The sequence below is a fragment of the Triplophysa dalaica genome, chromosome 21 (genome assembly GCF_015846415.1).
Source record: "Triplophysa dalaica isolate WHDGS20190420 chromosome 21, ASM1584641v1, whole genome shotgun sequence".
NCBI classification, from domain to species: Eukaryota; Metazoa; Chordata; class Actinopteri; order Cypriniformes; family Nemacheilidae; genus Triplophysa; species Triplophysa dalaica.
In genome coordinates, this window is record NC_079562.1 from 10,866,740 (window position 1) to 10,880,000 (window position 13,261).

The 13,261-nt window shown below is 35.8% G+C and overlaps 2 protein-coding genes across 2 annotated transcripts; both read left to right on the forward strand.

The window, feature by feature from the left end:
• Window positions 1-881: 881 nt before the first annotated feature.
• twf2b (twinfilin actin-binding protein 2b) lies at window positions 882-7,869 on the forward strand. Its single transcript, XM_056735581.1, has 10 exons — window positions 882-1,010; window positions 2,072-2,149; window positions 2,535-2,713; window positions 2,868-2,963; window positions 3,133-3,234; window positions 3,437-3,478; window positions 3,936-4,055; window positions 6,191-6,341; window positions 6,475-6,596; window positions 7,526-7,869. The coding sequence occupies exons 1-10, from the start codon at window positions 986-988 to the stop codon at window positions 7,688-7,690; spliced, it is 1,080 nt and encodes a 359-aa protein (XP_056591559.1). The 5' UTR covers window positions 882-985; the 3' UTR covers window positions 7,691-7,869.
• Window positions 7,870-8,102: 233 nt separating this feature from the next.
• Window positions 8,103-12,429, forward strand: cishb (cytokine inducible SH2-containing protein b). The gene is made up of 3 exons (XM_056735582.1): window positions 8,103-8,648; window positions 9,877-10,071; window positions 11,384-12,429. The coding sequence occupies exons 2-3, from the start codon at window positions 9,936-9,938 to the stop codon at window positions 11,863-11,865; spliced, it is 618 nt and encodes a 205-aa protein (XP_056591560.1). The 5' UTR covers window positions 8,103-8,648; window positions 9,877-9,935; the 3' UTR covers window positions 11,866-12,429.
• Window positions 12,430-13,261: the final 832 nt, after the last annotated feature.

The following is a 13,261-nucleotide window of genomic DNA, read 5'->3' on the forward strand; positions in this document are numbered from 1 at the left end:
GTCACAATATCTTTTTTATATAAATATGGTATAGTTTGTAAATGTTAATGTGTTTATTTATAAATGTGTGCTGGGGAATGAGAATCTATGTGTGTAAAGCATAGTGTCTTTGCAGGGAGGGCTGTGTGTGAATCATAAATAATGGCTGGGTCTGTGTGCTCACTGCTGAATGAATTAAACATGAAGCCACCACATACAAACCGACAGCTATTTTCTCTCTTTCCCTGTATTTTATATAAATATTAAATAAATATTATCAGATGTAAACCATGCTGTTCTTCATACACCTGCAGATGAAAAACAAAGGCCAATGCAGATCACCTTTTACAACTAATGCAGCACATTTCCTTTATTCAAATGACATAAACCACACGCAAACTCGCAAAGAGTGATAGTTTGAATTTACTATTTGCAGGTTTTCAGAAGCTGTTTCTAGTCTAAATGAACAACCTCCTGCTGGTTGGTCACCTGCACGGTATCTTATGTCAGGCTGGTGGAATTTGAGCTTTGAAAGGCCGAAGGCAGGTTTATTTGCACCTATCAGGTCCGCAATGTGTGTAACTGATAATGTGCCATTTCTTTTCACAAATGGAGCCTTACACAACCGTTAGAAGTGGACTGAGAAACAGAATGCACAGACCCTCAGATAAACTGGGCTGTTTCCTTTTTTATTTCTAAAATCGACTAAAACAGGTGCTCCCATCGACGTTATCCATTCCTCGAATTCTAGATAATTTACTGGAACCTATCTCCTGACAGGTGTATTGTTAGGCTACACATCTTTCTCAGTTCCGCAGATCGAGTTTCAAATAGGATTCCCTTGGTAAAGATGCTTAAGTGGCGTTGATGTCATTGCACGGAAGTGAGTTGGAGCACATTGCTGGGCACAGTGCTGACACCAGTAACCAGCGCTACTGAAGACAATAGGAAGACAGTTTCAACTTGGAATTCTGGCTGAACTGGATTACTACTGGAGCTGCTTGGGATGTCGCATCAGACGGGTATTCATGGTAAGCTAAATTCGCCAGTGAACTCATTCTAGTGTATTAATAGAAAGCTTGAAAATTTTTAATTGGTACTTTTGTATTATTACACATCTGGCTTGGAAATAAATGTTTGTCTTATTGCCTGTAACAATAGGTTTTTTGTATAAAAATCTAAAGACAAAAAGTAATTATTAAAAAATAAAACTTTTCAAAAATAATTTTGGAAAGTACTGTTGAAACAAATGATACAAATTCTAATGGTTACCATTACAAATACCTTTTTGAGCCATCAGCTGTTAAGCATTAATTGTATTATAATGAATTCCGATGTCAGTAAGTTTTAGGCTTTATACCAGTAAGATTTACTGGTTTTCTTATGGTTCCCTTCCATCAGATCCCAACTCTAGTAAAAACCCACAGAGTCCATTAAAACCAGTAATTCCATTAGAATTTCTGTGATGGTTTTTATTATATTATTCTAGAGGGATATTCTAGCTATGCTTGATTTGTGGTTTTGAGTGAACTAAATTCGGTTATGGTTCATCGGTGAGGCTTATTGAAAGATAATAGTCAGATTTGTCTATGTGAATGGTGATGGGAGGTAATTTAATCTTACGGGCGGAAGCTCTGCTCCTCATCTATCTCACCTGCACCTACATCATTTATGAGTTCTGATGCCTGGTTACCATGGCGAGGCCAAGAATAAGGCTCAGGCCACGGGATGGAAGTTGTGTAAAATAATCTTTGTTTAATTCGTGCATGTGGTTATGCTCTCTTGTAAATATTAATGTAATCTATCATATGATATGTATCATCTATAATAGTATAGAATCTACTGCATATTTGCATTAAGTTTATTTCTATAGGGCTTTTCACAGTTTGTATTGCTACAAGGCAGCTGTTAAAGAAAACGTGTCAATAAATACAGATGTCATAAAAGTTAAAAACATTTGAAAGGGTTTACTATGAAAGTGTCTCTCTGTTTATTCATGATGACAAAAGAAAGGCTCATACTATAGATAAATCTGTATTTCTTTATGATGATGATTCTGTGTTTCTGATGTACACCTCTCTGTTGGAAACAGCAAATGCAGATTTGAAGGATTTTCTTGTCAAGGCAAGAAATGGAGCTGTCAGGTTAATGAAGATAGTTATCAAGAGTGGTGAGTTCTGTATGTAAACTGTATTGTTTATTTAGGTACATTATGTACAGTATTTCAATACCCACATGGTGGTTTTGACAACCAGGAAGTACTGGTTGTCCAATTGCTTTGTCATTTAAAACCTAACATAGTTGTTTTGGGTCAGTAAGTTGCTTGGACAGAGTGTTTATGCTATCTTAAATTGCCACGTGATCTCATACAATGAAATCCATACATTTTTAAATAAAGTGAATGGAGATGATAAACCCGCAATGTCAGTGTGTGATAGCAGCTTAACGGCTCTGTGCTGTTTGTGGACACACACTGATATTCTTAGCATGTATCTGGGGTCAGGGTGTGTGTTATGAGATGTGTATGTGTGTGTATCTGTCTTTGTGTGTTTCAGAGCACTTGGTGTTGGGGGCATATCGAGAGGTGTCTCAGAGCTGGGATCAGGACTATGACGCATGTGTCTTGCCCATTCTGGACACTCTAGAACCCTGTTATATACTTTACCGTCTCGACTCGCACAACCTGCAGGGCTTCGAGTGGCTCTTTATCTCCTGGTCACCAGACCAGTCGCCAGTGAGTAAATACACGAGATAAAGTCAAATGTGTTCAAACTCTCCCCCACTTTCACTGTTACACATGGTTGTTAGTAAGTAGTTATATAAATGTTTCCTTTAGATCCCTAAATGTAACATATTCTGACAATAGCTGTACATTCTGCATCACACAGGTGAGGTTAAAGATGGTGTATGCTGCTACCCGAGCCACGGTTAAGAAAGAGTTTGGTGGAAATCACCTTAAAGATGAACTCTTTGGAACAGTCAAGGTAGTAGACGTATAAATATGGAGGTTGACAGCATATATGTCTTTCTGACATTTGCCCCACAATCTTAACTGTTTTACATGTATTTTAATAGTAACCAAACTCAAATTTAAGTCATCGAAATACCTAGCTAAAGTGGTGCGATGCACTTTTTCCCTATTCTGTCCTGCAGGAAGACATATGTTTCCAAGGTTACTTACAGCACCTATCCTCATCCAGCCCCGCCCCTCTCACTACTGCAGAGCAACAGCTCCATCAGATTAAAATAACAGAGGTGAGCAGGTGATTTTTTGTGCTATCAGTAGTAAAAAATGTTGTATAGAGTAAAATGTAACAGCAATGTTTTTCCTGATGATGCACCTGACAGGATAAAGTTGCACGGGTGAGTTTCTAATGATGAGTTTCATTTTGAATATGTAATGTGTAAGGGAATTTTAGTTTAAAGTCATTTGTAACATTTGTAAATTTCTGTTTAGGATGAGCGAAGACGAGTTTCCCCCGCAAGCGGACGAGCAAAGGTAAATTCAATACCTCTCCTGACAATGAGATTAGAAATAATAATCCAAATTGCCTTGGAAATACAAATGGGTCTACAAAAAATCCATTAAAACTCAAATTGGTTAAAAACATCATTGTAAACTAAAAGAGAGTGGCGTAATAGACTTTGTAACCTGATTTGAGCTGTCCCAAAAACAATTAAAGGCCTGAATATAGAAAAGTATGTTTTATGTAAACCTTTAAAATCACAAAGAAATATTTATGTTAATTAAGTTATTGATGTTCGAATTCATTTTTAACATTTCAAGTAAAAAAAAATATTTTACATTACATTTTCTAAACTACAAATATTGATGTGATTGAGATTATTATTACAGATGTCTGTTCTTCATCTTCTATTTATCTATTGATTTCAGTGTTTTTGTCTTGCAATAATAACAAATCCTTGCGGTTCTATTAAATGTGTTTCTGATACAGACAGAAATCAGCATGGAGGGAAAAAATCCGACTTTGCAGGGTTTGGCATTTCCATTACAAGAGGAGGCTAAACACGCTTTACAACAACTTAAACATAAACGCATCAATTACCTTCAACTAGTAAGTCACAAAAACATAGATGAGCACACAAAGGTTTACAGTTTTTCTCGATTTCTTGATATTATGTCTCGTATTCTCAAAACAGTAAACACAAATCCATAACATCTCGCCCAATTCCCCAAACATACTTTTTCAGGTCAAAATTAAGCTTTCTTCTTAAAACCATTCAAACTTGATGAAAAACCTAACTTTTCCAGCAGACATGACACACAAGCCCTCAAAATCACCCACACTGCAACATAGTCTTAGACACTGGTGGGATCAATTCAAAACACTGTTACTCATACCTCTAATTGGTATTCAAGAATAATATGATAGCTTACACAGTGTAACAGTTTCTACAATTGACCATTTTTTCAGTTCACCTGACAAGTTTCCCAAACTCTTAACACAGCAACACACTTAAAACACATAATTGGCAAAAATGTTAATTTCATCCTCAAAATCACACATTGTAAACTTAACTCCAACACTCATTTTAAAAACGCATAAATACACTTGTACAATACACTGTGTCTACCAAAACACTAACACATGTTCTCTACTGACAGGAACATTCAGTCAATCATATCACAATGTCATAAAAACACTAACATCAGATGGAATAACAGAAACTGCATTATTTTATATATGTCATGTCTGCCCTTTACAATATTATACCTGTTGGTTTCTTAATCTGGAACAATAAATGCCACTGTGTCCCAGCTGAGATTTGTCTGTATTCCATCACCAGACTCTCTGTATGATATGACAGGGATTTTCAAACTGGGGTCCGGGGACCCCCAGGGGCCTCCAGAAGGTTGAGTGTTTATCTGCTTTTTTTTGCTACATGCAAATTATTCTATTTGTATATTTCCAGTAAATATTTCCTTTATTTCCTCACTCAGAGTGATGGTTACGTATTACAGTACAACTACATATTGAAATGACTCTTCAGGGATATATACCTCCTACAATATTTGTAAGATTGGAAATAATATGTAGTCTTTTATACTGTTATATCACATTCACTGTTTATCGTATAAAATTTCATTACACATATAAAATGATAGATGGATATGTATTTTAGGATGTGGTCCCTCACAAAAGGTTAATCTGTTCCGTCACTCACTTCACATGTGTATGACAGAAGGCGTAAATATAGACTACGGGTGTGATTTATATACTGTATTTGCATAACTTCAATTTGCTTTTTGTTGTTCGCAATAGAGTAAAATACAGATGATGTGTTGTAGTTCACAATATAAACAGCTGTTCACTTTGACGTTAGCATATAAGTTATGTTAAGAACGTGATGTTATCTGTTCTGACATACAGAAAAAAGCATTTGTAAATTTGGCTGAGCTTGTGTGCTAAAGAAGTTGACACATTTTTTATTTGAGTAAAAAAGATGTATCTTGTGGCCAAGCAAAAAGAAAAGTGTTAATTGTATTGCCTACACAGCCAGATGTTGTTATAACAGTGTTAAGAGTTTAGAAAAATTGTTAAAAGTATTGGAAAAATTGTAAAAATATATGGCATCCTCTGCACCTTTGGCCCAATTTCGTAAAAGCATTCCGTATTTCTGCAAAAATACAGAACGGATAAAAAAGGGTGTGCACTTGCTACAGTTTACTGGATACAGAATAGTGAATTTTCTCTCATATAAAGGGAGTACTGTCATTATACTGTATGTTTACATTAAGTAGTATAAAGCCCAGTAGATGATTCTAGGATGCATGATTACCTGTGCTTCTATTGATATTATCCTGAGATTTTGATTGGTGTGTCATTAGTTTTCAACTGAATGTTTACTGATGAACAAATCTGTGCTATTTGAGTTTACATCTTGACACTTCAGTTCATTATAATGTGTGTTTGTGGTTGCTGAATGAGAACATGCCCTTTGCAAAATTAGGCTGTTTGTGTGTGGGGTTTGTACAAGTTGGTGTATTGTTCTGAAAATGTCTTTATAGTTGTCAGAAAATGGTGAATTGTTTCAGGAATTGGGTGTTAGCAATCGAGAAAAACTGTAATCAAAATGTATTTCTTTCAAAGTTAATAAGGTAAATGTTTAGACTCCCACATATTATTAACAGTTTGACTGCATTAATCCACACACGAAGCGTTGACCTTTTTTACTGTGTGGTCTTCAGAGGGTGGACACTAAAAGAGAGACGATTGAGCTGGTCCACACTACTCCAACAGAAACAAGAGAGCTGCCAAGTAGAATCCCCACTGATTGCCCACGATACCACTTCTTTGTGTACAAACATGCCCATCAAGGACAGGCAACGGAAGCTATCGGTCAGTATAGATCCTATTAAGGAGATGCTGATTGCAGTTTTATCCCAGTCCTCTAGATGACACTGTAGAAATATTTTCTCTATAAAGCTAATGTGTGTTGTTTTTGTGGTTTGGTTTTGAATAAATGGAGCAGTTTTCATCTACTCTATGCCTGGGTATAGCTGCAGCATCAAAGAAAGGATGTTGTACTCGAGCTGTAAGAATCGACTGCTGGATGAGGTAGAGAGAGACTATCACATAGAGATCGCCAAAAAGGTAGGCTAATAACAATGAAATACACAATTTAAAGGGACAGTTCATTTAAAAATGAAAAATCTGTACACATGTATTTGTTCTGATGAAAACAGAAAAAGATATTTGGAAGAATGCTTGTAACCAAACAATTCTGGGGCACTTTTGACAATACCATGGTGATTTTTCCTACTATGGTAGTCAATGGTTGCCAAGAACTGTGTGGTTACAAATATTCTTTCAAATGTCTGTCTCTGTGTTCAGATTTGGAACAACTCAAGGGTGAATAAATGAAGACAGATTTTTTTGGTGAACTGTCCCTTTAACAAACAATTAAGCTAAAATATTTGAAGTATTTAAAGTTTTTGGCAGATGCTTTTATATAAAGCAACTTACAGTGCATGCAGGTATACATTTTTTAGACTTCAAATGTTGATTTGTTAAGGTCAACCTTTAACCATGTTACCTCAAGTTCTAACAAGAAAAAATATTTCAAATTTTGGTCATAGCACCCACTGACATTGACCAGTGTCAGTGCTCATTTGCAACCCCTGTTACCCATCGCGGTATACATTTTTATTTTATTTTTTCATTCATATTTTTGTATGTTTAAACAGTAAGCCAAAATTTCAATTTACAGCTACCTGTATAAACAGAAAATAATACTATTTAGTTGACCAGGAATAAATAAACCTCTCTGAAAGTAAATCACATTATTTAACTGACCTCTTTTACACTCTAAAAATGCTTGGTTGTTTCAACTCATGGTTTGGAAAATATGAGAAAACCTAAGCTATAATATAAATGAATCTTACATTGTCATTATTTGACCCAACCATGAGATAAAACAACCCAACATTTTTTGGAGGTGTAGCAGAAAACAACGTCCAAGAGTTTCAGGCCTTCTGTTTGTGGAGTGTTTGATTTCACTTCTATTGTTGATATGTGTGCAGATGGAGATTGATAGCGGAGAGGGGCTGACAGATGATTTCCTGTATGAAGAGGTGTACCCAAAGCAGCATGCTCTCAAACAAGCCTTCACCAAGCCAAAGGGCCCTACAGTGAAACGAGGAAATAAACGTCTGATCAGAGGAGCAGGAGACAAGGATGACAGCTAGAATGACAAAATGACGTCTGATACAGAATGTTTCATATCACTCTCTTTAGTATTTAGCCTATGATCTCTCCGTTTGTCTGTAACTTTTGATTCCAACTAGTTTCTCTTTCATTCCTAAGAAACATGGTTTTCAAAACCCACACCTGCAGGTTGTTGGATGTTTTTATGTAATAGTTTCAATAAAATACCCCAATCCACCCTTTACATTTCCTTTTTGTCGAACTTTGTTTGAACTGAGTTTAACTGTTCAACATTTTCAAGGATTAGCCTCAACATGCGTTTACCTCGAAGACACCTTCACAAAAGCTACCGCCCGACTCTCTCTCTCTCTCTCTCTCTCTCTCTCTCTGAGTGCATTTAGCTGGCACATAGGTCAATTTCAGCGACTGTTTCAGCATTCCGGGAAAGCTCTTTCTGGGAAAGTCATCCGCAGCTGAAACCGGCCGGGGCGCTTTGTCAAACGGGATACGACAGACAGCCAATGGAAGCGCAGAGAGCGCAGTTCTGCGAAAGAGGCCGCGAGCGCTGAGATGTAGCGCACTTCTTGGAGTGAGATTCCTAGAATGCTCGTCAATTTCTGAAACCTAGACCTGCGGCAAAGGCGTTTCTCGGTGCTCTTGTTTCAGGAGAATTATAGCTAAACAACAATATGCGACTCTTTGTTAGATTACATGTACTGAACCGTTTTTCTCCTCTGTCGCGTCAAATTACAAGGGTTCGTGCAGGTTAGACAACATGAGGGATTAGGTTGCATTTTCAAAATCTTTTGGTATTCATTGTTTGCGGTCGGTTTGTCGCCATTGCTGGAACAATGTCTTTGACAATAAACTTTAAACAGGCTTTGACACTAAACTGGATTTACAATTGTGTGAATATAACCTGTTCGAGATTTTCAAACTGTCAGTGCACACTGAGATATCTGTTGGTGAAGGGAAGGTGACGATTTTATGCCGGGAAAGGTAAGACACAGCCACTATTTAAGCAAAACACGTTCATTCTTTCAATCAGCGGTTTTTAATTTCTTTGAAACTGCTAGATCCACAGTGAAAGTCGCCAGACGTGTTTGATGGGTTCACCCATAAGATTAGTTGTACAAAATTATGAATAACTTACATATTGATAGTTAATTCCTTATTTGCTCTCGTTTAACACACACTGTTTTGATAGTTTGGTTAAATCCACTAAAATATTCCACTCCCAATTCTTGCTGATGATGTGTCCAAATAAAATTCTGTGTTACCATGTTTGTTTTTAATGATGCAATGTTCATCAAGAAGCATGTTTTCTTTACTTTATGAAGAAATGCTCAACAGCCAAACATACATTAGGCTGTACGTATAGTTAAAAAATCACGACACTTATTAATTGCCTGGCATGTTTTGTCAGCTTCCTCTTTTTATTTTAACTTGTATTGTATTCCTTAATGTATTGTTAAACTGTTTAGACTGTTTTTTTCAAGACCACAGCTGAAACATCAGCACTACAACAAGTTTAAATTCTAATGCTAATTATTGCGCGAACATGTACCGTTTAACATTCATTATTCGGTTTCAAACCTATTAAATAATTTGGACATTTACTGTTTTGAGCAAAAAACAAAATCTCAATAAATATTAAATTTAACCAAATTTTTTGACATCGTGCTTATATTAATGCTCCAAAATATCCTCTTCAGACTATGTTTGGGGGCTAAATGCATATTACAATTTTTTCAAATAAATTTAATGCATTTAATACATTAATTCACTCAACTAAACAAACTGCAAGTAACATGTTACCATATAGGACACGACCATTTGGGGAGTTTTTATTTATTTAAATACAAGTCACTTGTAAAGTCAATTTTTGACTTTGATTTAAGTTTTTGAGTTAGGGTTATGTTTTTACAATGTGCTGAATCAGAATAATGTTCTCTATTAGGCCTACTTTTTATTACCCTGCGGCTTTGTATGGAGTTAGTGTTATTCGGTCCACTTTATAGTTCAGACACTTCACTATCTGGTTTGACCATACCTTGAGTTTAGTTAAATTTACAAATGCTAGAAGATATAAAGCACAGCAATGTTTTGTTAACCTTTGAACTTTCAGCTGGACTGCGTCATATCAGAGAGCACATAAGATGATGAAAGTGTTGCTTTATTACATATAATTGCAAAAAATTATCTCAAGAAGTTATTTCTTCTGTAGCACGGCTCAGTTGCCAGGGCCACCTTCAGGAAGGGTTGCTAAGAAGACAAGTACTCAGAATGAGAGGGATGAATCAGAAGTTCATCAAAGCCAATGACCCACAAACTACACTATTCCTCCAACATGTCTCACCATGGGCTACTGCTGAGGATTTGTGCTTCATCACCACTACGTTTCAGCATCTACACAACTCAGGTATACCCATTTGACTAGTCTTGTAGACTGAAAGGCCTACTTTGTGAATATGAAAACACATGATTAATATTCAGCTTTAACCTATAAATTAAATCATGTTTTCTAGTAAAACTTTTCATACACAAACCTGATATTTATTCTTGCATTTACATATATCAATTTCAAAATGTGCTTTTTTTAAAAACACATTTTGTTTGTGCTCTGCTAGATTTATCTACAATTTCACCATATGCACAGCTAATATTTAAGACCATAGTCACTATTTACACCCCAATTATTATTTTATAAATAATGTTTTAAATCTAAAGCTATACATGTTCAAATATGAAAGGAATAAGCATGTGCAAGTTTACCTTTAATGTGAAACTGAACTGGAAAATGTAAATTCTATCATGACGAGATACTAAGATTAAGGCTGCTTTGATGTTGCATTTCATTTACACAAAGCTGTGTCAGAAATACTTTTGAGACTATAGATGGATGTGGATCAGAGCAGAAATAAAGGAGTCTATGCATCATTATACGGAACTTTTGAGTTGGCACAGTTCAGCTTTTACTCGGGTGTGTAGACAGACAATGACATGTCAAAGAACTGTCTATTTAGTCTGTTACACACAATGGTGTCACTTCAGTATGGATAATTATTCTGAGTTAATTGTCATCAACAACTCCCTTTTCATTTGAACAATGGTTATAGCTTTTGAGATATCCTCCTATGAACAAATCATATTCATAGTCTCAGGGCATCATTTCTCAGGGGACCTTGTCATATTCTGGATTATGGAAATTTCCAAGATTATATTATGTGCTAGTAACGTTTAGGTGTATTGCTTACATATACAGCTCCGGAAAAAATTTAGCAACCAACTTTTGCCTTTACTCATCATTTCTACATTGATGGCAGCCATTCCAGTGTCTGCAGAATTCCAACAAAAGCACATTTTAGGAGTGGCATAAACTCTCATAAAAAACAGAGCACACATGACACACAGCTATGATGTACTTTTTTAGTTAAAGAATTTGCATTTTGTATTCAAGCTCTGAAAACATTGCATCATTTTTTGTTATTTTAACCAATGTGTCATATATTTTTTATTTGGAATTTGGGAGAAACATTGTCAGTAGTTTACAGAATGCAACAAAAAAAATGTTTTACATAAACTCACTTTTATAAATAAAAAGTGTCGCTTGTGTAGCTTTCATTGGCATACATGCAATGCCATGCTAAACTCTGGGTGTTTTTACTGTATTGTGTACCAAAAAAATAATCTTTATAAATGTCATCATAATAAATAGATGTTTTATTTTGTAGGATGGTACTGGGGTGGCATTGCGGCCAGTGAGGCGAGAGATGCCCTCAGTGGTGCGTCAGAAGGGACTTTTCTTGTGCGTGACAGTAGCCATCCACTCTTCCTCTTCACCCTCTCAGTAAAGACTTTAAGAGGCCCGACCAACGTACGGATAGAATATGACAGTGGTCGTTATCGCCTTGATTCCAATTTCCCAGCTCGACCTTGCCTACTGTCCTTTCCTTCTATTCCTAGTCTTCTGCAATATTATGTGTGCACCAGTCAAGTTGAAAAGGGGGAGAGAAAAGTAGAAGAACATCACGTGGTGTCAAAGGACAATGCCGTTCTGCTTAGACTCAGAAAACCTCTACACAGGCCTCAGGCCTTCCCAACTTTACAGCACCTCACACGTCTTACAATAAACAGACACACTCATTGCCACACACAGCTGCCATTGCCACGTCCACTGTTGCTTTATTTGCAAGAGTATCCCTTTCAGGTCTGAAGACACTTGAGGAGGACATTGTGCCATTAAACGGTGTAATTCTTTGCAAAATGTTGGATGATTTGCCCATTTTGGAATAATGTAAATGTTGCTAGCCCTGCAGAATTGTAGGTCATGTTAGAATTGTCAGATGAAAATCTGCATTCCAGATTATAACATTTCGAAATACAGGATTGCTTTTTGTACATTTTTTTTTTTAATATGTCTCTTTTGAGTAAACCGAAATGTTTCTATATGTTTTTGTGTTTCCTAGTATTTACGGACCTCCCACTTTGCATGAATAGATAGCGCTATCAACAAAACATCGAAAATGGTTTAACAACACAAAGCATTCACAAGTGAACTATTCCTGAAAAGTATTCCGACAACACCAGATGTCTTTAAATTGCACTTCTCTAAGCAAGCCTGTCATTATTTTCATTTCAAACACTCAGTTGTGTACAATCATCACATTATTAAATATTTCACCCCAAATTGGATTATATATAAATTACAGCTAAAAAACTTACTTAAGAAATGTTTTGTATTTCGTAGAGTCAATTAAAAAAAATTAGTTTAACCATTTACAGTGCTTCAAAGCTGTCAGATTTTTTTGTAAAACTTTATTATCTAGTGTGAAAAGTGCATTTACTACCTATGATATCTCTTGCCACATGTGAGAAATGCTAAAGAGAAGCGCTAGCATTGCGCAAGAAAATATGGGCTATTATGTTACAAGTTATTCAATTTCTTCAGAGAATTCACAAACATACTTGCTTCAGCACAAAATGACAAGCAGGATTACAGACAGACATGTGTCTTTAATTTCACTAATTATACATTGACACACATGGACAACTAAATAAAACATAACATTAAAACTCAATAGCCCTAATAAAGCAAACACTGATCACAATAATGGTGATTTGTTCTTCTACATGTTAATTTCATGTTGAGGTTACTTGATTCATTTATGTTCTTGCTACATGTTAATTTCATGTTGAGGTTACTTGATTCATTTATGTTCTTGCTACATGTTAATTTCATGTTGAGAAAACATGACACAAACATGTGTAACCACTGTCCATGATTGAATCACGTTAAACCAAAGAGTCATTTTTTTAAAGTGCAGTCCAAACCAACATCATTCCAGGATTTGTTTTAACCTTGATACGAGTTTCCCACACCAAACAATAACATTGTGTGGGCTATAAAGCATTTGAGCTTTTAATAGACCAAAAATTAAATGGCTAAAATGTTAGTACTACTACTTTGCATTTAGACATTTGTTTTAAAAAAATTCCTTACTGATCAGTTAATCTATAAATAAACAAACCCGTTGTTTGTGAAACACTGGACCACATTTCGATAAAAAAATAAAACTTATTTGTTGGTGCATAATATATTAAAAGTGTCC